Raw genomic sequence first — 26,326 nt, 5'->3', positions numbered from 1 at the left:
GCGAAGAAGAAGCATGTCATTGGCATTGAGAATGTCAAATTCCTCAAGGATCACTTATGCGGAGCCTGTAAAGCTGGAAAGATGACCAAGGCCAAGCATCCAGCAAAGACAATCATGACTACCACTCGACCATTTGAATTGCTTCATATGGATCTCTTCGGTCCTAACCATTATTCTGCAGTTTCAAATGAAGCATCTCAATATGGCTTTGTTATTGTTGATGATTACTCTCGTTACACAAAGGAAAAAGTCAGGTATTGGGTCTAGGTAAGGTTGCGATCTCAAAGGATCGACACGTGGACGAAGTCATGCTTGTCGAGTCCTTAGGATACAACCTCATGTCTGTCTCAATGCTTTGTTATCTTGATATGGTTGTTGTCTTTGGAAAGTATCATTGTATTGTGGTTATGGAAGCTGACAATTCCAAAGTCTTCGAAGGCTTTAGGAGAGGAGACTTGTATATTGTTGATTTCTCTACAGGACCGCAACCAGCCGTGTGCCTACTTGCAAAAGCTTCAGAAGGCTGGCTATGGCATCGACGACTTGGTCATGCAGGCATGAGGAATTTTCACACGCTTGCGAAGAAGAAGCATGTCATTGGCATTGAGAATGTCAAATTCCTCAAGGATCACTTGTGTGGAGCTTGTGAAGCTGGAAAGATGACCAAGGCCAAGCATCGAGCGAAGACTATCATGACCACTACTCGACCATTTGAATTGCTTCATATGGATCTCTTCGGTCCTAACCATTACTCAGCAGTCACAAATGACGCATCTCTCTATGGCTTTGTTATTGTTGATGATTACTCTCAATACACATTGGTACACATTGTTACTTACAAACATGAAGTGCAGGAAGTCTTCAAACGATTTTCCTCGAGGGCTTCAACCAACTTTGGTGTGAAGATCAAGCACATCAGAAGTGACAATGGAACTGAGTTCAAGAATTCTGGTCTTGATGACTATCTTGATGAACTTGGTATTACTCATGAGTTATCTGCTCCTTATACTCCTCAGCAGAATGGTGTCGTGGAGCGCAAGAACAGAACTCTTGTTGAGATGGCTCGCACTATGCTTGATGAGTACAAGACGCCTCGTCACTTCTGGATTGAGGCAATTTATACTGCGTGCCACATCATCAACAGGGTGTATCTTCACAAATTCTTCAAGAAGACTGCCTATGAACTCCTCACTAACAAGAAACCCAATGTGAGTTATTTCAAAGTCTTCGGTGCTAAATTTTGGATTAGAGATCCTCATCACAATGCTAAATTTGCACCGAAAGCACATGAAGGTTTTATGCTTGGTTACGGAAAGGACTCGCACACCTACAGAGTCTTCAACAATGTTCTTCACAAGATTGTTGAAACTATAGATGTGCAGTTCGATGAAACTAATGGCTCACAAAGAGAGCACCTACCTCCTGTGCTAGATGAACAGTCTCCTGAGGAAACCATCAAGTCCAAGGCTACTGAGGATGTCATTCCTACTGAAGAACCTGCTGAAGAAATCATTCCAGAACGTGAAGAACATCGAGCTGATGCACCTGAAGAAAATGGTGCTGAAGAAAATGTTGATCAAATTCCTCGACGACAACCAGCTCATCCTCGCGTTGCAAAAGAAGTGCAAGTTGAAAAGATCATCGATGACATTGAAGCACCAAGTCCTCTCACATGCTCAAAAGCTTCACATTTATCTAACTTTTGTGGGAACTATGCTTTTGTCTCTATTACAGAGCCCACTAAGGTAGATGAAGCATTTCTGGAGCCTGAGTGGATTCAGGCCATGCAAGAAGAATTACATCAGTTCGAGCTCAACAACGTCTGGGAACTGGTTAAACGCCCAGATCCTCGCAAGCACAATATCATTGGCACAACGTGGATCTACCGCAACAAGCAAGATGAAAATGGCATTGTGGTGAGGAATAAGGCACGACTTGTAGCTCAAGGCTACACACAGGTTGAAGGAATTGATTTCGATGAAACGTTTGCACCTGTTGCTAGACTTGAGGCTATTCGCATATTACTTGCTTATGCTAACCATCATGACATCACTTTATATCAAATGGATGTGAAAAGTGCATTCCTCAATGGTAAGATTGTGGAAGAAGTATATGTTGCTCAACCCCCAGGTTTTGAAGATCCAAAGAATCCTGACAAAGTCTTCAGACTCAATAAGGCCCTCTATGGCCTAAAGCAGGCCCCTCGGGCGTGGTATGATACCTTGAAGGAATTCCTCATGAAGAAAGGCTTCAAACCCGGTTCACTCGACCCTACTCTTTTCACTAAATCTTATGATGGTGAACTGTTTGTGTGCCAAATATATGTTGATGATATTATCTTTGGTTGTACTGACCAACGGTATAGTGATGAATTTGCCTATATGATGAGTGAAGAATATCAAATGTCTATGATGGGAGAGTTGAAATTCTTCTTAGGTCTTCAAATTCGTCTACAGCGCAATGGCATATTCATATCTCAGGAGAAATACCTCAAGGATGTACTGAGGAAATTCGGCATGCAAGACTGCAAAGGCGTCAAAATTCCTATGCCCACAAATGGCCATCTGTGCACTGATGAAAATGGTATTGACTTCGATCATAAGGTATACCGCTGCATGATTGGTTCTTTATTGTACTTATGTGCATCTAGGCCAGATATAATGCTTAGTGTTTGCATGTGTGCCCGATTTCAAGCTACACCGAAGGAATCACACCATAAGGCTGTGAAGCATATTTTTCGATATCTAGCTCACACACCAACACTTGGATTATGGTACCCCAAGGGCTCGGCTTTTGATCTCATTGGATATTCTGACTCTGACTATGCTGGTGATCGTGTGGACCGCAAGTCAACATCTGGTACATGTCATTTCCTTGGACGATCTTTGGTCTGTTAGTCCTCGAAGAAACAGAACTGCGTATCACTGTCTACTGCTGAAGCTGAGTACATTGCTGCTGGTTCTTGCTGTGCTCAATTGCTATGGATGAAGCAAACTCTCAAGGACTACGGCGTCAACGTGAAGAATGTGCCTCTCTTCTGTGACAATGAGAGTGCCATCAAGATTGCTCACAACCCAGTTCAGCACTCGAAGACAAATCACATTCAGATTCGTCATCATTTTCTTCGTGATCATGTGTTCAAGGGCGACATCTCTATCGAACACGTGAAGACTGAAGACCAGCTAGCCGATATCTTCACAAAGCCCTTGGATGAGAAGAGATTTAGCAAGTTGCGGTGTGAGCTAAATGTCTTAGAATCTTCGAATGTTCTTTGAAAAGGACACTCATCCTAACACTTATGCAGAATTGATGACTTAGATGTGCAACACATGAAGAAACGTTTTTCTTCAATCCATGAAGGATAACACTCTAAATGTGAAGAAATTAACGAAGAATTTGATTCTCAGAGCCCTACGACAATTGTACGCGGTTGAAATCATCATTCTTATACGGTGGGTCACGCCACCACCAAAAGTTGAAAATCTTGAATTTGAGTTTTTCCTCAGTATTTGAAATTCCTCAGTTGTTCATATTCTTCAACTTTGCATTGTCTTCACTGTTTCCGTCGTTTTTCTTCATTGGCTATATCTATATAGGAGTTTATGTCCTCTACAACATTCACTTATTGCTAATTCTTCAAGTTGCTTTTTCTGCTAAGTGTATGTGATCAGACCCTTCCCCCTCTATGCTATACTTAATCCAATCTATTCACAAATTCTTCATGTGTGTTCTATTTGAAACTCGTTCAAAATCTTCACTGTGTCCTTGTCAGCTGAAGAATTTGCGAACAGAAATTTAAAACTTATCCAATCTAAATTTTCGGTTTTGCCGCTCAAACCGTTCCGCATTCCACGATAATACTTATCTATTCACCCACGATCTCACACGATCTCCACTTCTCAGTACGTGGGTGACACTTGTCTAGCGAATGAGAAGGGTCAGGGGCACGTTCGTCCAAAATCTTTGGGCGAACAATTTTTCACCGTGGCTATAAATACCCCCCTCCCCTTCCTCGCTTCCTTTACTCTGCTCGCTCTCTCTCCCGCTCGAGCTTCTCAAACCCTAGCGCCGCCACTACTTCATCATCGCCGGTGAGGAAGAGCTTCACTGCCTTGACCTCGTCGCCATCGTACTCGCGCCGGCCACGGAAATATTCACTCCGCCGCCACCGTAGCTGTCTTCCTCCGCCGAGTTACGGCATGGAAGATCTGCATTGACGAACTTCACTTCTTCACCTCACAGTTCGTCGTGTTCTTCGTCCAGGGTAATTAAAAGTTACTTTTACTGCCCTCTTTGATTCGAACGATTTCACTAAAATCTTTAAAGGTGTTTTTCTTCAAATCCTCACACACTAAAACACCTCACATGTCATCCGTTCTTGATATATTTCTCTAAGCTACGTTTTTCTTCAAGATTCCTCAATTGTGTGGATCTTTGATCTATACAACTCTGGAACCTAAGGCAAAGAAAGCTTAGTGAAATTCTTCAAGACTCGTCTGGTCAAATTCCTCAAACTTGTTCTTTTTACAAAACCTTCTGAGAACGCATATGACCTCTCCAAATTCCTCGCAACTATACTCTGTTCACAGGTACTCATGTCCGCTGCTGAATCACTAGGTTCTCATCAACTTAACTCATTTGCAGCGTTCCTCAAAGAAAAGTTGCATACTTGTTCAGAGAATTCAATTGTTCAAATTCCTCAACTGAAGAAAATGGTTGACGGTAAGAAGCCACAGAAAGGAGGAAAGAGGCCTGAGGTCAACACTGCGTTTGAAATCCCTGAGGACATCTATGCTGGGTACTGCACACCCCCTGAGGAAGATAAAAATCAGCGCAAGGTGCACATTCAGAAGATAGAGAGGAGATGGGTAAGAGAGTGGAGGGAGTACAGATATGTTACTCCCAAGTACATGAAGAAATCCGCACTCAATCCTCCATGCTCAAGACCTCCATTGGCACCTGGCCAAATAGCTGATCCCACCAGCCTCAAGCGCGGTGAGGACTATCCTGATGAATGGGCCAAGCGCCAAGCCAAGCTGGCTAGACAAGCTAAAGAAGCAATGAGGAAATTCAACGAAGACTCTGCTGCTGCTGCTGAGGCCTCTGTCAAGCCTAAGAAGGCCATGTCAAAGAAGCCTGCGCACAAGTCAGGTGCTTCACCTTCAATGCCCTCAAGGCCAAGTTCCTCAGCAATGCCCTCACGGCCAGAATCCTCAAAGCCCTCACGGCCAGTTCCTCACGCTGCTCCTGCTCCTCCAAAGTCCTCAGCTCCTCCTCCAAAGTCCTCAGTTGCTCCGACAAAATCCTCAGCACCTGTGCATCTCGCCACGTGCCAAAGGACAATAGGCATCTCTATTGCCTCAGGAGCTTCTGCAAGTTCCTCAGCTGCACCAAATTCCTCAGCTGGCCCCTCTCTGCTGAAGAAGAAGACTACTGCTGGACGAGGTCCTCGACCAAGTCCTCACAAGAAGCAGGTTGCCTTCCAAGTACCGTCTGAAGAAGATGAAGCTGATGATGATGAACTTGCGGAAATCATCAGAGATAGGCAAGTCAGGGCCGCTAGAGCCAACGGTACAGATGTACCTCTGCTTTTGGATCCAAAGTTGATCCTCGACTACATTGATCTCTGGCACAAGGACCCAAACACTCCTTTGCCTGATTTCAAGTTAACACCTGGTCAAAGTCATATGCTGACTGCCTTCATCCAACAAGAAAAATGGAAGTATGAGAAGGCCAGGCAGATCAAGAAAGCGCAGTACAAGAAGGAGAAATTCCTGAAGAACAACGTTGTCTCTATGACAACTGATGAACTTGTGAAGATCCAGTCTGAAATCAAAGTCCTCAGCGATGATTTCAATGCTTACTATGCTGATTGGAAAGGAGCCAAGGTCAGGTTTGTTAAACCGACTGAGAAGTTCACCTCCAATGTTGCAGCCCCATCGCAACAAGAAATTCCTCAGGCTGAAGCATCTGCTCAGCCAACTGAAGAACATACCAGCACCGCTGATGACTTTCAGGCTGCTGAAGAAAATGTGAGTTCCAGGGCTGATGACTGCATTCCAGCCGCTGAAGAAATTGCCAGGGCATCCACTAGCGGTGCGCCTAAAAAAATGAAGAAGTCAGGGCAACTACATCAGTTGTGCCTGAAGAAAATCAACCACATTCCTCTGCTCCTCCTGCGCCTACCACAACTCCAATCCTTCCATATGCATCAGATGTGAAGAAGACCAAGGCTGCAGAACATGCAGCAGTGAAGAAAAGGAAAGCATCAGCTCCTTCAGATTCTTCAGCACCGAAGAAGATGAAGAAATTGACAAGCTCATTTGCTAATCCAATTGATGTTGTTCCTGTTTCCTCCATGCCATCAAAGGAAATCGTCCCTTTTGATGAAGAATATGTGATCCCTAGCGGATCTGATGAAGAAACTCCTTCTGCTGCTATGTCAGCGCAGATGGATGAAGAAATTGAAGTGGATGAAATCCCTTCAACTCCAGCTGTTTCCTCGCCTATGCCTCAGTTTACTGCTGAAGAGGCTGGTGTTGAAGAAATGGAAGATGAAGATGTGGACATTCGCTGTACCACACCAGTGTTGAACGATGACTTTTGGGAAAGTCAGCACCCCAACTCTCCACTGTTCACACCTTTACAGCAAATCCCTCAGTCCCCTGCACAAACTGTTCAAATGGGCTCTAAAGAAAATCAACCCTCTGCATCTGTTCATGAAGAAATTCCAGCCACTAGTGCTGAAGAAAATAAAAATGAAGAATTGAAGACCCAGGCTGTCACTGAAGAAGAACCAGAAATTCCTCAGCCTGAAGAACCTGAGATTGCGATTCCTGAGGTAGTGATGCAACTGACTGACACTCCTCAGCCCAAGCCAAAGGATCCATTCTCAATGATGCAAAAATTCAAGGATGATGATTTCTTCGGCGAGCACGTGTTCTTCACTGACTACAATCCCTATGATTCTGCTCGTCTTAGAAGGAAGCGCTTCTGGACCGCCAGCCAGGCCAACTTCTATTCTTCACTGCTCTTCAACAAGGACAAAGTCTTCGACCACGAGCATATTCCTCATGTGGACATGGAATCACTGCCATGCTTCACACCTGTCCTCAGTGTGGTTCATGACACAGGCCTCCTCAACTTTTGCACAGACATAGTTGATTGGAATGAAGAACTCATTGTTCAATTCTATGCAACATTGCACATCACAGGAGATGCTGACGATGTGAACTCCTGGGTTTTGGACTGGATGACCAAAAACACTCACTATAAGGCACCAGCCTCTGAATTGCTTCACGCCCTGCCCATCAGTCCTCCACCTGAAGGAGCTCGTTGCATGTACCAAGAGCCTGAGCTTACTGATCACTATATGCAAGTGCTGATGAAGCCATTGAAACCTGGTCAAGCCTCAAGGACAAAATTCCTCGTGAAGGAATTGCAGTATGTACCAAGGACAGTCTATCGAATTCTGATGAAGACTATGAGTCCAATCAAAGGCCACGACTCATCTGATGAGGAAATTGTCGGCATCATGAAGAATCTGGGTTTCAACATCATTCACGGCCTGTCAATTATCACGATTTCTCCATGAGCACTCTGGCAAATGTTGCACTTTCACCGTTTGAGCTGAAGCCTTATGCACCCTGGATCATGAGATTCCTCAGGGCAAGATCTTCACTCAACTACAAAGCTGATTTTCAGAATCACCTCAACTACTTGCCCCCAATTGAAGTCCTCAAGCGGACCTATTCTTCTCCTGATGACAAGGGCAAGGCTCCTGCTGTCATTGATGAAGGCATTCGTCCATTGGACGGTCAGTTTCGCAAAGCTGCATCTTATTCCACAAATGATGATTCTGCCACTCATGACACTGCTGCGAATACTTCCAAGCAATATCCTCAAGCCACTTCTCCTCGTGTGATGACTGACCGTGAGCTTCTACTAAGTCTTCACCAGAAGGTGGATCTAAACCATAAATGGGTTAAGCGTCAGTTTGGTTCTATTCTTCACAACATGACTTCTACACATAATGTCGTGAAGAAAAACCATTACTACCTCCATGAAGTCTTCGATCGCACCTGGGCTATTCTGTCACATGTATATGGTGAAGAAGAACTGACGAACATGGGTCTCAAGGAGGACTTTGACTGGTCTGCACCTCCACCGAAGAAATACAAGAAGGTCAAGGTTCTCCTTGGTGGCCAGCTCATATTCTTCATCGCGCGAAACCGACGAGCATGAAGACTTGGATGACACTGCAGCAGGCCCTACTACGAAAAACCAACCCCAACAACGCTGGCGCTCCTCCATCAACTTGATATTCTTTAGGGGCGTTAGTCCTCATTTTCAACCCTTTTGGTCATTCGATGACAAAGGGGGAGAATCTTGAGTTAGTCTTCAAGCGGGTCGATCATATATGGGCTTTTTTTTTGCTAAGTTACAACTCTCGTTCTTTTGAGACTTTGCTGGATCGAGTTGTAAACTTTAAATCTATGGTGACCTGATACTTTTGTTGTGTTCTTCTGCATGCTTATTCCTCGTTTATGTTAATGCACGCATGCTGAATTACATTAGTCACCATATTTCATCATGCATTTCAAATTCTTCATATTATATATCAAATGCGTGTATGAGTTACAAGATATAGGGGGAGATCTCCATGATATTACTTTTCAAGTGTACATTGCTTCAAAAGCAAATTCCTCACTATGCACATCTTCAGGGGGAGTTCTTCTATATCTTGCAATCAAATTCCTCAATATCAGTATTTACACTTCATATGTTTATCCCCATTCAAAACTTAACCTATATTGTCATCAATCACCAAAAAGGGGGAGGTTGTAAGTGCATCTAGTGCCCCTTAGTGATTTTGGTGTATTGAAGACTTATAGGTTAAGGGACTAATGCGTTTGTGAGTGTACACAGGTCTATAAGTCTATGAGGAGTTTGATATTTATAGAGAAAGTCGACCCCTAAAAATGAAGTTCTTCGACTGAAGACTTTGGATTTCTGAAGACTTTCTGAAGACTTTGAAAGTGAAGAAATTGGTGTAAACCCTGAAGACTTGGTATTCATTCGAGGAACATGAAGTGTGAAGACTTTTGTTTTCGTAGTTTCATTTGCTCTTTCTTGAGTCATAGGAAACACCGTACTATTAAAGGGGGTCGAGGAAATACTAAGGAAAAATTTCCAAGTGATGCTCAACTCAAAATCCTACACCTACCAATCCCTTCGAGTGAAGCCATTGGAAATCTCATACACATTAGTCATATTCTTCAGAGACAGAGATGAAGTTCTTCTGGTCGCTGAGGAATTTGTTCTGACCGAGGAGTTAGGAATTCGCCAGTGTGGATTGCCTACACTGTGAGGAACATGATAGCCCTGAGGAATTAGACACTCAAAATTCCGACCGTTGCTGTGCTACACGCCAGCTGTCCCAAAATATCTTCCCACCTAACTGTCATATCATTGAAGGGCATTTATGTCCTACCATGTCGGGCTGCTCCCTAGGCTATAAATAGCCCCCCTACAACCACTAGCTGGTTGGCTGCTCCGAGAGAAACTGACACTTGTCATTTGAGAGCATCCCATCCTCCGAGGACTTTGAGCGAAAATCATCGAGTGAGGAAAAACCCAAACCCAAACACCTACAAACCCAAAGTGATTGAGCATCACTGAAGAGATTGATCCTCACTAGTAGAAAAAGGGTCAAATGTGAGACACATTAGTGCCGGTTTACATTTGAGCCGGCACTAATGTGTCCATTAGTGCCGGTTCAAACGGCTAGGCGGGAGGAGATCTTTAGTACCGGTTCGGGGCGAACCTTTAGTACCGGTTCATGCCATGAACCGGTACTAAAGAGAATGGGGCCCGGCCAGCACCTTTAGTACCGGTTCGTGGCACGAATCGGTAGTAAAGAGGTTGTGGCAGGCTGTTTTTAGTCCCACCTCGCTCCCCTAGCAAGATTTTTACCACCTTAAATATGTTACTTCTCAAACTATCACAAGCACTTGGTCTTCATTGAACTCTAGCTATGTGTAGAATTGGTGGTCGCAATATGAGTCTTCACCGGTTTCTAAACCGTTGAGGACTCATACTGACAATTCAGATTGTACACAAAAAGATCATTGATAATCAATGTATTTTTTATGATAATCAATGTTTTTTAAACTTATTTGAACTCCAGCCTATTTTTGCGTTCAGTATGCATCATTCAAAGCGACGTCATCAATTTCCAACACGTTCTGACATCATTTGTTGTTTTTCAGTCATTTACCGATTTGTTTAGAGAGCTAAATGACGGTGAAATTGAAAATCACTACAAAATGAAATCTGAAAATGTTGGAACTTGGCATGGTATCATCATTTCACCCGCATAGCATGTGCAAAAGAGTAGAGAGGGTCACGGCGAAAACTGGACGCACCTCGTGTACAAACTGGACAATCTTTTTCGGAGTATCAGGGTTTCGGACGAGAACTCATCTGTTACACGGGCACTTCAATGTTTTTTAAACTTATTTGAACTCCAGCCTATTTTTGCGTTCAGTATGCATCATTCAAAGCGATGTCATCAATTTCCAACACGTTCTGACATCATTTGCTGTTTTTCAATCATTTACCGATTTGTTTAGAGAGCTAAATGACGGTGAAATTGAAAATCACTACAAAATGAACTCTGAAAATGTTGGAACTTGGCATGGTATCATCATTTCACCCGCATAGCATGTGCAAAAGAGTAGAGAGGGTCACGGCGAAAACTGGACGCACCTCGTGTACAAACTGGACAATCTCTTTCGGAGTATCAGGGTTTCGGACGAGAACTCATCTGTTACACGGGCACTTCAATGTTTTTTAAACTTATTTGAACTCCAACCTATTTTTGCGTTCAGTATGCATAATAATAAAACAAAAAATAAATAAAACAAAAAAGACAAAAACTATATAAAAATTTACTAAAAAATAAATAGCAGAAAATAAATAATGCAGAAAAGAAAAAACTATATAAAAAATTGTTATATTCACAAAGAAACTAAATACAACAAAAAAACTACTCAGAAATAAATAGAATAAAATTATATAAAAAATTGTTGGGGCGTTGTCCAGTGGTCCTGCCAGACCTAGGGTTTGCAAATATAGGCCCAGAAGGGCCAACAGGCTCACAGGGCAGCGCGCCGAAGTTAGGCCTAGAAGCCTGCTATATAGAGATGTTCGAAGGAGCAGCCGCGGCTGGGTTTATAAACCAATGCGGCTGCCCTTCGCTCGGCGAGGTGGGACTAAACATTGTGCACCGCTGGTGGCAGCGCACAACCATTAGTACCGGTTGGTGGCTCCAACCGGTACTAGTGCGTGGGCCTTTAGTACCGGTCCAAGCCACGAACCGGTACTAAAGGGGGCCGTTTCCCGCTGCTTGACCTGACGAAAATTGGCTTTTAGTACCGGTTGGTGGCTCCAACCGGTACTAAAGGCCCCTCCTATATATATGGCACTTACGAAAAAATCAGTTTCATCGACCAACTTCTTCTCCAACTTCTTCGCGCTACATCGCCGTCGCCGCCGCTCCGTCGCCCATCGCGCGCCACCCTCGCCGGCCCACCCGCGCGCCGTCGCCCCCGCCGCCCGTCGTCGCCGTCACCGCCGTCGCCCCCGCCGCTCGTCGTACGCCGTCACCGCCGTCGCCCCCGCCGCCGCCCCATACTACGTCGCCGTCTCGATCGCGTCGTCGCCCCCGGCCCGCCGCCCGTCGTCGTGCCGTCCCCGTCGCATCGCCGTCTCGCGCCGCCGCCCGTACGCCGCCGCCCCCGCTCGTACACACACACATACACACACATACACACACACACACACATTTTTTACTTATTTTCTGTTTTCTGTTGTTTAGATTAATGTTAGATGAATTACATAGATAATGTTAGAATGTTAATGTTAGATGAATTATATGGAAAAGATGTTAAATATTAATGTCAATTTTAGATGAATTAGCTAGATATTAATTAGGTATATATATGAGATTTGAACTAGTTGAATTAATATGACTAGTTTATTTTTAGTATGAAAATTAATAGAACAAGTTTATTTTTAGTAAGAAAATTTAGGTATATGAGATTATTTGAACTAGTTGAATTAATATAACTAGTTTATTTTTAGTAAATGCTTAGTTGAACTAGTTGAATTAATATAACTAGTTTATTTTTAGTATGAAAATTAATAGAACAAGTTCCATTTTAGTAAGAAAATTTAGGTATATGAGATTATTTGAACTAGTTGAATTAATATAACTAGTTTATTTTTATTAAATGCTTAGTTGAACTAGTTGAATTAGTAGAACTAGTTTATTTTTAGTAAGAAAATTTAGGTATATGAGATTTGATGATCTAATTAAAATATTACTATATATAGCTACTTTATATATATATATATATATATTTTTAGTAAGAAAATTAATAGAACTAGTTTATTTTTAGTAAATTCTTAGTTGAATTAGTTGAATTAATAGAACTAGTTTATTTTTAGTAAGAAAATTTAGATATCTGAGATTTGATGATCTAATTAAAATATTACTATATAGAACTAGCTACTTTATTTTAGTAAGAAAATTAATAGAACAAGTTTATTTTTATTAAATGCTTAGTTGAATTAATAGAACTAGTTGAACTAATAGAAGTAGTTGAATTAGTTGAATTAATAGAACTAGTAAGTGTTTAATGTTTCACCTATATGAACATAGGAAATGTCGTTTGACGACGAAAAAGATTTCATTAAGTGCGAATACTATGAAGACCAGCGCGGCCTGTGCGACAGAAATTTCCTTGTTGATGATAGGCGCTTCAGCATCAAGCTGGATGAGACCTTCGAAGTGGATACAGTAAGTCACAACGACAAGTCTTTTTTCGTAATTAAGCATGACTTATATATGCTTCATTTGCTTCAACTTATAATTTGAAATTTTCACTATTCTAGTAGCGCATCCCCTGCCATGCAAGAATTTTTGTCTTGGATAAGATAGGTTTCAGTGCTATGGAAACTATGGAGGTAAAGAGAGTTTACCTGAAGACCGAGCATGGTTATACTTTCAACGTCAAATTATACAATGCAGACACGTACACCTATTTTGAATGCAAAACTTGGCAAGCACTATGCAAGGCTTATGCATTTGAGCCTGATATAGTTATCACCTTTGATATTCGTCCGGAAGATGATATTGAAGGTAATAGAGACATCTGGGTCGATGTGCAGACGCCTCCAGTTCTACCATTATGTGAGTTTCTCAACCATATTTATGTCTTTGATATTGTTTATTCAAAAATAGTTGACAACTAATTTCTATTGACAACTTATTTCCATTCAAGCAAACATGTCCGGCGCTTGGTAGACAGGACCTACTACTGTCCCGGAGCTGAACTAAACTGGGAGGAGATAAGTCATTATGTTTCATGGCTTGAGGATCTTCATACTGTTAAGACAAATTTTCTTCCTGCACTTAGAAATGTTAGTACTCAAAACGTGCGACCAATAGTGATCGTATTGAACTACGGTCACATCTATTTACGAAAGAGGGTAAGATTTTTACTATTTGCCCTCAGTGCATCTTTTGCATACATTATTTTTTTGCTAAACTTTCATTGCTAAGTATATTAATTACTATACGATGTTCTTCAGCAGGAACTCCCGATGACAGTTGTGCCTCAGTGGATCGAGACTAAAGGTCACATGTCAATGGTTAGCTTATGGCCAAGATATCCTACATTGCACATGAGTGCATTCAGGATTTCTAAAAGCGATGAATGCTTAATAGTGAAAGATTGGAGCAAAATTGTTAACGATCCCAGAGAAGTACTAGGGGGCAGCAATGAGAAGCGCAGCCCACGATTAGGAGACAGGTTCATCTGCATGCTCCAGTATGATGAATCAGGAGAGCTATACATGTTCTATGCTATTTTACCTGAGAGAGAGCAGCAGGAGTGATTTAGCTAGTTCATGCTCTTAGTACTTTTGTCCTCTCATGTCCGTGTTCTTCGTCCTGAACTTAATCTCAAAGGATGATTTGCTTTTGTGGTGTTATGAACGCTTATAATATGATGACCATGTTGAACTCGATGATATCTTTGCTTCTGGTACAAGTGAATGTTTTTTCTTTAAGCTAGTGTTGGTGCTGATTAGATAGCGGTAATGACTATGATGATTAAACAGTGGTAATGACGACTATGATGATTTTTAGCTAGCTAATTTACTGTTGTTGATGATATGATGCAAGAGTTTTTATATTAATATGATGATGATGACAATGAGTTATTATATCATTTATAAAAGAAACCGCAGATTAGTTTCAGCTGGATGGATCCTAGCTAAGTGATCAAGTATATGCCATATCCATATTATACTTGATCACTTAATTATAGGTGATCAAGTATAATATGGATATGGCATATACTTGATCACTTAGCTAGGATCCACATGCATCCAGTCGAAAGTAATCTGCGGTACTTTCACCTAATGATTTAACAACAAAAATAATCACTAAATTAAATTGAAAACACAAAATTAAAGGAAAAATAAAAAATAATACCAAAACACACCCAAACATTTAGTACCGGTTGGTGTTACCAACCGGTACTAATGTCCTGCACGCACCCGGGCCTGGCTCGTGCCACGTGGTGGCACTTTAGCGCCGGTTCGTGATGAACCGGTACTAAAGGGGGGGGCTTTAGTCTCCACTCTTTAGTGCCGGTTGCAGAACCGGCACTAAAGGCCCTTACGAACCGGCGCTAAAGCCCGGTTCTGCACTAGTGTCTGCATGGATCCGACGCTTGTTACCTTTGAAGACTGTGCTTCTTCCAGACGGTTAGGCGTCATGGTCTAGAGCATCCAAGAGGAATTGTGGATTGCCGAGTGACCGAGTTTGTGAAGGTTCGGAAGTCACCTGAAGACTTACCACGAGTGATTGGACGAGGTCTGTGTGATCTTAGTTCAAGGAGAATACGGTGAAGACTGTGTGTCCGGGACTGTGTGTCCTCAGGTTTAAATACCTAGCCGCTCCAACCAGATGTACAACTGAGACAGCAGTTGGAGCTAGTCTACCAAATCATTGTCTTCACCAAGCCAACTGGTTCTATTTCCTCAACTCTTTCATTTCCTCATAATTGTGTTGTGTGCTTGTCATATCTGTGTTTGAAGACTTTGACTGAAGGCTTTTTCAATTTCCTCGGTTCAATTTCTTCAGTCTGTTTGTCTTCATCTTGTGTTATCCTGTGTTTATGCTTTCTGTACTCTGTGTTTGTCTTCATTTCATCATGATGACCATGCTTGTATCATGTTATGTTTACTTTTGAGTACTTATTCCGCTGCAAGTAGTTCTTCGCTAAGGAATTTCCTCACCCTCAAATTCCTCAGTGAAGAATTCATAAAAATCGCCTATTCACCCCCCTCTAGTTGATATAACGCACTTTCAATAACACTTCTATTAAGCTGCTTAAAGAAGTTATTTTTTCGAGGTTTGGAGTCCCCAGATATTTAATGACCGACGGCGGTTCACATTTTATTCATGGTGCTTTCCGTAAAATGCTTGCTAAGTATGATGTTAATCATAGAATTGCATCTCCTTATCACCCACAGTCTAGTGGACAAGTAGAATTGAGCAATAGAGATCTCAAGTTAATTTTGCAAAAGACTGTTAATAGATCTAGAAAGAATTGGTCCAGGAAACTTGATGATGCATTATGGGCCTATAGAACTGCATATAATAATCCTATGGGTATGTCTCCGTATAAAATGGTTTATGGAAAAGCATGTCACTTACCTCTCGAACTAGAACATAAGGCATATTGGGCTATTAAAGAGCTCAACTATGATTTCAAACTTGCCGGTGAGAAGAGGTTATTTGACATTAGCTCACTTGATGAATGGAGAACCCAAGCCTATAAGAATGTCAAGTTGTTTGAAGAAAAAGTTAAAAGATGGCATGACAAAAGGATACAAAAGCGTGAGTTTAATGTAGGTGATTATGTATTGCTATACAACTCTCGTTTAAGATTTTTTGCAGGAAAACTTCTATCTAAATGGGAAGGCCCCTACGTTATCGAGAAGGTCTATCGTTCCGGTGCCATAAAAATCAACAACTTCGAAGGCACAAATCCGAAGGTGGTGAACGGCCAAAGAATCAAACATTATATCTCAGGTAATCCTATAAATGTTGAAACCAATGTTATTGAAACCGTAACCCCGGAGGAATACATAAGGGACACTTTCCAAATAGGTATGTGGTACGGTAAGTAAACCGACTCCAAAAAAGTTCTAATGGCAATTTTTCTCCATTTTGGAATATTTAGAAAAATAGAAAAATAAGAAGCAGTCCGGGAAGGACACGAGGGTGGAGGGCGCGCCCCCTGCCTCGTGGGTACCTCGTGCGTTCTCCGGACTCCGTTTTCTTGCACGATATGTATTTTGGTCGGTAAAAATTCATTATATAATCTCCCGAAGGTTTTGCCTCCGTATTACGCAAATATCTCCTGTCTTTGTTTCGAGCTGTCCTGCTGCAGATTAAAGCAACATGTCGTCCCAGGATTCGGAAGGAGAAAGCTATGTGGCTGATTACCTTGCAGATCCTAAGGTATATGGGGACGTGGAGCATTGTGGTTGGACTACGGAAGAAGAAGAGGACTATGAACCCAAGAGAAAGGATGAGCGAGCTCAGATGAAGATGAAGTCCCATTACCTCAACCTGGGGACATGCATGTGGAGTTCAAAAAGTCAAGCCTCCCTGATAGAGCGAAGAAATTTAAGATCGAGTTTATCCCTTTTCGCCTCTTGCAGGAAAACAAGCAGGAATTATGCAAAAAGATATTAAGCCTGGAGTAGGAGATTGATGACCTGAGCGATCAAAATTCTGTCCTCAAGCGCAAATTAAGGAAGAAGCCTACGCCATCAACTAAACCATCATCTTCTTCACCAACAAAGAAGGAGATATAATCATATGGGTATGGGCACTCCCCTTGGCAACTGCCAAGCTTGGGGGAGGTGCCCCAGTATCGTATCACCACCACATCTCCTATCTTTACTATTTTTCTTAGTTCGATCCTTTTAGTACTATCTTGATCTAGTAGAATAAAGTTTTAGTATGATCTAGTTTTGAGTTTTGCTTTATGATCCCTCTATGTAATCGAGTCCGTGAGCTATATAATAAAGATTAGTGTTAAGTCGAGGGCTTGATTAATTTGCTATGATCTTGAGTGAATAAAAGAAAAGAGAAAGAATAAAAAGAAACAAAGAGATCATATTGATCTTATGGAGAGTAATGACTTCACATAGAAAGAGTACGATGATGAAAAGTTGTTGAGAGTTGAAAAACATAGCTTGGGTCATCGTTGCATTTAATAGGAAGTAATAAAGAAAGAGGGGTTTCACATATAAATATACTATCTTGGACATCTTTTATGATTGTGAGCACTCATTAAAATATGACATGCTAAAGAGTTGATGTTGGACAAGGAAGACAACGTAATGGGTTGTGTTTTCTTATATCTGAAATAAAGTATATTGTCATGGATCATCCAACATGTTGAGCTTGCCTTTCCCCCTCATGCTAGCCAAATTCTTTGCACCAAGTAGAGATACTACTTGTGCTTCCAAATACCCATAAACCCAGTTTTTCCATAAGAGTCCACCATACCTACCTATGGATTGAGTAAGATCCTTCAATTAAGTTGTCATCGGTGCAAGCAATAAAAATTGCTCTCTAAATATGTATGATCGATTGGTGTGGAGGAAATAAGCTTTATACGATCTTGTGATGTGGAAGAAATAAAAGCGACGGACTGCATAATAAAGGTCCATATCACAAGTGGCAATATAAAGTGACGTTCTTTCGCATTAAGATTTTGTGCATCCAACTCTGAAAGCGCATGGCAACCTCTGCTTCCCTCTGCGAAGGGCCTATCTTTTACTATTATCTTCTACCTTATGCAAGAGTCATGGTGATCTTCACCTTTCCTTTTTATATTTTATCCTTTGGCAAGCACAGTGTGTTGGAAAGATCCAGACATATATATCTAATTGGATGTAAGTTAGCATGAGTTATTATTGTTGACATTACCCTTCAGGTAAAAGGTTGGGAGGCGAAACTATAAGGCCCTATCTTTCTCTGTGTCCGATTAAAATTCCGTAACCACAAGTATTGCGTGAGTGTTAGCAATTGTGAAAGACTAAATGATAGTTGAGTATGTGGACTTGCTGAAAAGCTCTGACATAGACTCTTTCTGATGTTATGATAAATTGAAATTGCTTCAATGACTGAGATTATAGTTTGTTGGTTCTCAATGAAGTTTCTGATTCATACTTTGCATTGTGAATAGATTATTACTTGAGCATAAGAAATCATATGACATTATCCATATATGTTGCTGTTTTAAGAATAATCATGATGCCCTCATGTTCGTATTTTATTTTATCGACACCTCTACCTCTAAACATGTGGACATATTTATCGTTATCGGCTTCCGCTTGAGGACAAGCGAGGTCTAAGCTTGGGGGAGTTGATACGTCCATTTTGCATCATGCTTTTATATCGATATTTATTGCATTATGGGATGTTATTACACATTATGTCACAATACTTATGCTTGTTCTCTCTTATTTTACAAGGTTTACATAAGGAGGGGGAATGCCGGCAGCTGGAATTCTGGGCTGGAAAAGGAGCAAATATTAGAGACCTATTCTGCACAACTCCAAAAGTCCTGAAACTCCACGAAAGTTATTTCTGGAAATAATAAAAAAATACTGAGCGGAAGAAATACCAGAGGAGGCCCACACCCTGGCCATGAGGGTGGGGGCGCACCCTACCCCCCTAGGCACGCCCCCCTGCCTCGTGGGCCGCCTGTTGGCCCTCCGGTGCCCATCTTCTCCTATATGAAGTCTTTCGTCCGAAGAAAAATCATAAGCAAGCTTTCGGGACGAGACTCCGCCGCCACGAGGCGGAACCTTGGCGGAACCAATCTAGGGCTCCGGCAGAGCTGTTCTGCAGGGGACACTTCCCTTCGGGAGGGGGAAATCATCGCCATCGTCATCACCAACGCTCCTCTCATCGGGAGAGGGCCAATCTCCATCAACATCTTCACCAGCACCATCTCCTCTCAAACCCTAGTTCATCTCTTGTATCCAATTCTTGTCTCTAAGTCCGGGGTTGGTACTTGTAGGTTGCTAGTAGTGTTGATTACTCATTGTAGTTGATGCTAGTTGGTTTATTTGGTGGAAGATATGTTCAGATCCTATATGCATATTAATACTCCTCTGATTATGAACATGAATATGCTTTGTGAGTAGTTACGTTTGTTCCTGAGGACATGGGAGAAGTCTTGCTATTAGTAGTCATGTGAATTTGGTATTCGTTCGATATTTTGATGAGATGTATGTTGTCTCTCCTCTAGTGGTGTTATGTGAACGTCGACTACATGACACTTCACCATTATTTGGGCCTAGAGGAAGGCATTGGGAAGTAATAAGTAGATGATGGGTTGCTAGAGTGACAGAAGCTTAAACCCTAGTTTATGCGTTGCTTCGTAAGGGGCTGATTTGGATCCATATGTTTCATGCTATGGTTAGGTTTACCTTAATACTTCTTTTGTAGTTGCGGATGCTTGTAATAGGGGTTAATCATAAGTGGGATGCTTGTCCAAGTAAGGACAGCACCCAAGCACCGGTCCACCCACATATCAAATTATCAAAGTACCGAACGCGAATCATATGAACATGATGAAAACTAGCTTGACGATAATTCCCATGTGTCCTCGGGAGCGCTTTTACCTATATAAGAGTTTGTCCAGGCTTGTCCTTTGCTACAAAAAGGATTGGGCCACCTCGCTGCACTTTATTTACTTTTGTTACTTGTTGCTCGTTACAAATTATCTTATCACAAAACTATCTGTTACCTATTATTTCAGTGCTTGCAGAGAATACCTTGCTGAAAACCGCTTATCATTTCCTTCTGCTCCTCGTTGGGTTCGACACTCTTACTTATCAAAAGGACTACGATAGATCCCCTATACTTGTGGGTCATCAGTTTGCAAGATAATAAAGAGCGAGTAAATAAAAGCTAGGGGCTGTTTAAATGAAGACACAACTAAATTAGTTTTAGTAGAGAGCTTTTTGTTACGAGAAAGTTATTTGTCCCTAGGCAATCGATAACTAGATCGGTAATCATTATTGCAATTTTATTTGAGGGAGAGGCATAAGCTAACATACTTTCTCTACTTGGATCATATGCACTTATGATTGGAACTCTAGCAAGCATCCGCAACTACTAAAGATCATCAAGGTAAAACCCAACCATAGCATTAAAGCATCAAGTCCTCTTTATCCCATACACAAACAACCTACTTACTCGGGTCTGTGCTTCTTTCACTCACGCCACCCACCATAAGCAAATCATGAACATATTGCAAACCCTACAGCGGGAATCCCTCACGCTTGCGCGCCACGGAGAGCATCATAGGACAGCACCAATAATAAAACATGCACCTCAAACCAATCTTGATCATCAAATAACCCATAGGACAAAACATATCTACTCAAACATCATAGGATAGCCATACATCATTGGGAAATAATATATAGCGTTGAGCACCATGTTTAAGTAGAGATTACAGCGGGTAAGAGAGAGGTTACACCGCTGCATAGAGGGGGGAAGAGTTGGTGATGATGGCGGTGAAGTTGTTGGTGAAGATTGCGGTGATGATGATGGCCACGGCGGCGTTCCGGCGCCACCCGAAGAGAAGGGGAGAGGGGGCCCCTTCGTCTTCTTCTTCCTTGACCTCCTCCCTAGATGGGAGAAGGGTTTCCCCTCTGGTCCTTGGCCTCCATGGCGTGGGAGGGGCGAGAGCCCCTCCGAGATTGGATCCGTCTCTCTGTCTCTCTCTGTTTCTGTGTTCTGGTCGGCTGCCCTTTCACCGTTTCGTATATATATGAAGATCCGTAACTCCGATTGGACTGAAATCTTCGCCGTGATTTTTCCCTAAAAATTAGCTTTCTTGCGGCCGAAGAAGGGCATCAACAACCTTACGGGGGGCCCATGAGGGGGGCAGGCGCCCCCCCTGCCTCGTGCCCCCCTCGGGCACCGTCTCGCGTTGATTCTTCTTCCCATATTTTCCAAATATTCCAAAAATATTCTCCGTCCGTTTTTATTCCATTTGTATTCCGTTTGATATGGGGTTTCTGCGAAACATAAAACATGCAACAAACAGGAACTGGCACTGGGCACTGGATCAATATGTTAGTCCCAAAAATAGTATAAAAAGTTGCCAAAAAGTATATGAAAGTTGTATAATATTGGCATGGAACAATCAAAAATTATAGATACGACGGAGAGGTATCATGTACTAAGTTTCCGGTTAATACAATTCTAGCATGAATAATAAACATTTATCATGATGTAACAAAATATATAAATAACAACTTTATTATTGCCTCTAGGGCATATTTCCTTCACCATGACCTAAGACGTATCTCACAATCTGTGGACTTTGATGAATAAGCTTGGCTTTTACCCCTCAAAAAAAATCTATGAGAACCATTTATCTTGCAGTTGAGTAGATGATCCTCTGTCTTTTATTAATGTGTTTCTTGTGAACGATGTAAGTGTTTTATTTTGATCAATAAAGTAAGCCATGATGGCATTCCCTTAAAACATATTAAAATATCGCTAATATTTGTATTCAACATATTCGAAAATCACTAGTAATGGTGTGGGGTGAATCAATGTCAATCGTATTTGGGGTAAGATTTGGAAATTATCTTGTTCGGCGAAGGTAAAAAAGAATTATTTGGCGAACGTTAGATGGAACACTCAGGTGTTGTGTTGCATTTGCTAATAGAGAAAGTTTTGTCCACTTGCCCATCATGTTCGAATGGGGCCAGAAGAAAAAGAGCAAAAGTATTGTTTCTTTGTCAGAAAGCAAAGGAGGTTTGGAACAAGTTAGGTTTGCATGAGGTGATTAACAAAGCTTCTCCCGTTCATAATGCGGGTGAGGCAGTCCTCGAATTCTTACTCATTATGCCAGATCAAGATTTCCCTAGTTTGGGTATCCAGAATGTTCGTGAATTGGTTGCCATAACCACTTGGTACTTGTGGTGGGATAGACGTAAGCTGGTTCATGAGGGAAAGTCCCAAGATGCAATTTAGACATCTATGGGGGCTCGTGCTATAACATCAAATTTTGTCAATGCTCAGTCCTCTAATGCTATAAGTAAAAAATGGGATGGAGCAAACCTCCTGTGGGTTTTATCAAGTTAAATGTAGACGCTTCTTTTGATCATGATCTGCTTAGGGTAATAGCGGACGATGTACTCAGAGATGACAAAGGAAAACTCATCGCTGGTGGAAACTGGAAGATTGATTGGTGTGCTGACGTTCTGACAGCTGAAGCGTTGGCTCTAAGATTTGGCTTATCTCTTGCACAAAGAGCGGGTTGCAATCGCCGTGTTATTAATCAGATAATATGGAAGTCATTGATACAATGAAGAATAGAGGACGGCCTGCGGGAGCGGCGGCGGCAGTTTTCGTCGACTGCTACTTTTTTATTTGTGATTTTTTCTTAATAGTTTCGGAATTGCAATAGGGAAGTGAATAAGGTCGCTTATGAACTTGCTAGGTTAGCGAAATTTTCAGCGACAAGGGGCTGGTTTGAGGAGCCCTTGGATGAGATTGTATCTCTCCTTATAGACGATATAACCGTTATTTGCAATTAATAAAGTTTTGTTATTGTTAAAAAATAAATACGAACACATATGATGATTTAAGATATTGACCGGGAGCACGTTTTTTCTTTGGTTATAAATCGACCGGATGACTAGTTGCCCAAACCCCCAAATCCCCCTCTCTAGTCGCTACCACGAGCACGACCCGCCGGCGGCGTCTTCCCTACCGACCAAATCACCGACCTGCACTACTAAGCCCTCGAATGAGCACGGGAGGGGAGATGGCTCCGCAGCCTACCTCTCTGCCAGACGCTGACGATCTGCTCCGGGAGATTCTCCTGCGCCTGCCCCCGCGGCCTTCCTCCCTCCCCCGGGCCTCTCTCGTCTGCAAGCGTTGGCGCAGCCTCGTCACCGACCCCCAATTCCAACGCCGCTTCCGCGACCACCACGGCAAGCGTCCTCTCCTTGGCTTCTTCATCGACGACCGTCTCTCCTGTCCGTTTTTTCCAATGCTGGATCGACCAGATCGCATCTCCGGCGCTCGCTTCTCCATGCCTCCCAACAAGGACGACCGCATCGTCGACTGCCGCCACGGACTTGTCCTTTTCGTCAGCCCAAGGCCGCCGCGCCGCCTAGTTGTGTGGGATCCCGTCGTCCGCGAGCAGCGCCGCCTCATCTTCCCACCAGAGCTGGAAAGCGATCAGATGCACTTCAACGGGGCGGTGCTTCGCCCTGCCCTCGGCCAAGGATGTCGTTCGAGCTATTTCCAGGTGGCCCTGCTAGCCCTAGACAGATGGAGGACTCATACGAGAGTTTCCGTATGCCTTTACTCATCGGACACCGGCATATGGAGCAACATCAACTCACTGCAGCTGCAATCATTTATCTCTACGGTAGAACCCAGTACATTGATTGGGAATTCCTTTTGCTGGTTACTTACCGGTCGTTATCGCCATGTCATACTTGAGTTTGATCTAGATAGGCAGAGCCTGGCTGTGACAGAGCTGCCACCACAGGTACAACCCGGCCATCACAACTTAAGGATTCTGCCTGCCGGAGATGGTGGGCTTGGCTTCATCCATCTCTCAAAATTTCATGGCCAATTATGGAAGAGAGAGCCTGATTCTGTATGGGTGCTCGACAGAGCTATTGGATTCGAGCAACTTAGATCAACTTGCAACGGAGACTCCCTCACTTTAGTAGGGGTTGCCGAGGAAAGTAATGCAATCCTTGTACGAGCAGCTTCTAGAGTCTTCATGGTCTATCTCCAGTCAATGGAGTTTAAGAAAGTTTTCAACATGAGGTTCTTCTATCACCATTATCCATTTGCATGTTGCTATGCTGCAGGTAATAGCAAGCCTTTATATAATTTACTTCGCAGTATTATACAATAAATTTAAATTTTTAGTAGCTGAAATGCCTAAACATATCCTTGAGTGTTACGCTGATCATTGAAGTTCAAATCACATCAAATTTTCATTTTGTTGCTTGATGTATTCTTTTTAAAGAAAATACTATTACTTAAGGCCACTGTTCTTTTCTGTAGGTCATATATGGATCATATGTACTCTCATGTCCCTATCTGCAGTATATATCTTTTTAGCACTCGATACATAACAGTTAGGGATCAATGCAATAGTTTTTCTCACGTGTGGAAGGAGCCCTGCTGCGATTAGTTAGTTCAGTTGTACAACTGGAAAAAAATAGACCGAGCCTATTATGTTTCGTGTCAGGTATTTAGTTTCGGCATGTCTTACTTTTTTCCGCTTGGTCTGAAAAGGATTTGAGTTTTCTGAAGATGATTTCTAGAAAACATATTTTTTCTAGCATGAATTGTGTAGAATTGTGTTGTGGTAATATTCAGTATTGGACTGAGGTTCTCTTGACATTGTGATTCATACAGTTAAAAATGAAAGAGAACTAAAGGGAGGCTGAGACTGAACCAACTGAATCTGCAACTCCATTGGCACTTTCGAAGCTTAATTAAATCTAGTTATGCCATCGTTTAAGCTGAAACGAGTTTAATATATAAAATTATATTTTATGTTTTATTGAATATCTTCCTGATGTGAGGAGTCCATTTGCACTAGATAGTACTCCATCCGTTCCCAAATATAAGTCCTTTTAGAGATTTCAGCAAGTGACTACATACGGAGTAAAATGAGTGAACCTACACTCAAAAATATGTCTACATTCATCTGTATGTTGTAGTCCATTTGAAATGTCTAAAAAGACTTATACTAGATACTCCCTCCGTCCGGAAAATACTTGTCGCATAAATGGATAAAAATAGATGTATCTAAGAACTAAAATACGTCTATATACATTCATTGGGCTGACAAGTATTTCCGGACGGAGGGAGCAATTTTGTTCATGTCTCATGTTTTTTTTCTCAGATTATATATATGCATCTGTCAGTTCACCTAGTTTCCCCATTATGATTCTCTCTTTTGTCGATGGTTTTCCTTCGGAATTGTTATTGGCTCCTGACTTGTTATCTTTGTAGGTCCTGGCATTGTTGATGGACATGGTGGAGATAAAGTGTTGCTCAATATTATGTGAAATTGTTGTCTGGTGGGACTTACTAGTGTGATGTGATGACTGAAAAGGTGGCATAATTTAATCTCTTATAGTGTCCATGGGGATATCTATGCTATTTTACATTTTATTGCTGCATGGGCTTGGCTGGTGATCTCTTAGAACTATATTAGCACAACTCCCGTGTGTTGCAACGACTCCAGAATAGACTAATACATGTTCACAAACTATCACTAAAAATATGTTAGGTTTCAAATATTCCTCTTATTTGTTTGGATGAGGCAGGGGACGGATGGGGCTGGTCTGGAGAGACTAGGAGGCTTTCTATAAATTTTCTACAAATGTGGAACAGAGTGGCAAGGTCTTTTTGCAAAAATATCACAGCTTACCTAGCATGCGTGAGATGCAGATCGGATAGTCAGGAATGATGTAGTTAAAGTAAATTTATGCTATTGCATTTCCAGCCGACTCTGAACATCTGAATGTGACGCCCCCGATTCAATCGTACACTAATCATGCACGCAAATGTGTACGATCAAGATCAGGGACTCACGGGAAGATATCACAACACAACTCTACAACATAAATAAGTCATACAAGCATCATAATACAAGCCAGGGGCCTCGAGGGCTCGAATACAAGTGCTCGATCATAGACGAGTCAGCGGAAGCAACAATATCTGAGTACAGACATAAGTTAAACAAGTTTGCCTTCGGAAGGCCAGCACAAACTGGGATAGAGATCGAAAGAGGCGCAGGCCTCCTGCCTGGGATCCTCCTAAACTACTCCTGGTCGACGTCAGCGGGCTGCACGTAGTAGTAGGCACCTCTGGTGTAGTAGGAGTCATCGTCGACGGTGGCGTCTGGCTCCTGGGCTCCGGCATCTGGTTGCGACAACCAGGTAGAAGGGGAAGGGGGGAAAAGAGGGAGAAAGCAACCGTGAGTACTCATCCAAAGTACTCGCAAGCAAGGAGCTACACTACATATGCATGGGTATATGTGTAAAGGGCCATATCGATGGACTGAACTGCAGAATGCCAGAATAAGAGGGGGATAACTAATCCTGTCGAAGACTACGCTTCTGGCCACCTCCATCTTGCAGCATG

General features: G+C 42.3%; 1 protein-coding gene across 1 annotated transcript; it reads left to right on the top strand.

Moving 5' to 3' along the window:
• The first annotated feature begins 22,964 nt into the window (after window positions 1–22,964).
• Window positions 22,965–24,618, top strand: LOC109778423 (uncharacterized). Its single transcript, XM_020336981.1, has 2 exons — window positions 22,965–24,030; window positions 24,587–24,618. The coding sequence occupies exons 1-2, from the start codon at window positions 22,965–22,967 to the stop codon at window positions 24,616–24,618; spliced, it is 1,098 nt and encodes a 365-aa protein (XP_020192570.1).
• Window positions 24,619–26,326: the final 1,708 nt, after the last annotated feature.

Source organism: Aegilops tauschii, chromosome 3 (genome assembly GCF_002575655.3).
Source record: "Aegilops tauschii subsp. strangulata cultivar AL8/78 chromosome 3, Aet v6.0, whole genome shotgun sequence".
Taxonomy (NCBI): domain Eukaryota; kingdom Viridiplantae; phylum Streptophyta; class Magnoliopsida; order Poales; family Poaceae; genus Aegilops; species Aegilops tauschii.
This window is presented reverse-complemented; position numbering and strand designations above follow the sequence as displayed.

What these genes read in the sequence shown, in the direction of transcription:
- LOC109778423 (XM_020336981.1), top strand. Translation starts at nt 22,965, where the DNA reads ATGGCTCCGCAGCCTACCTCTCTGCCAGACGCTGACGATCTGCTCCGG. An exon ending in TGCATGTTGCTATGCTGCAG is followed by an intron (nt 24,031 to 24,586) that starts GTAATAGCAAGC and finishes TGATTCATACAG; the next exon opens with TTAAAAATGAAAGAGAACTA.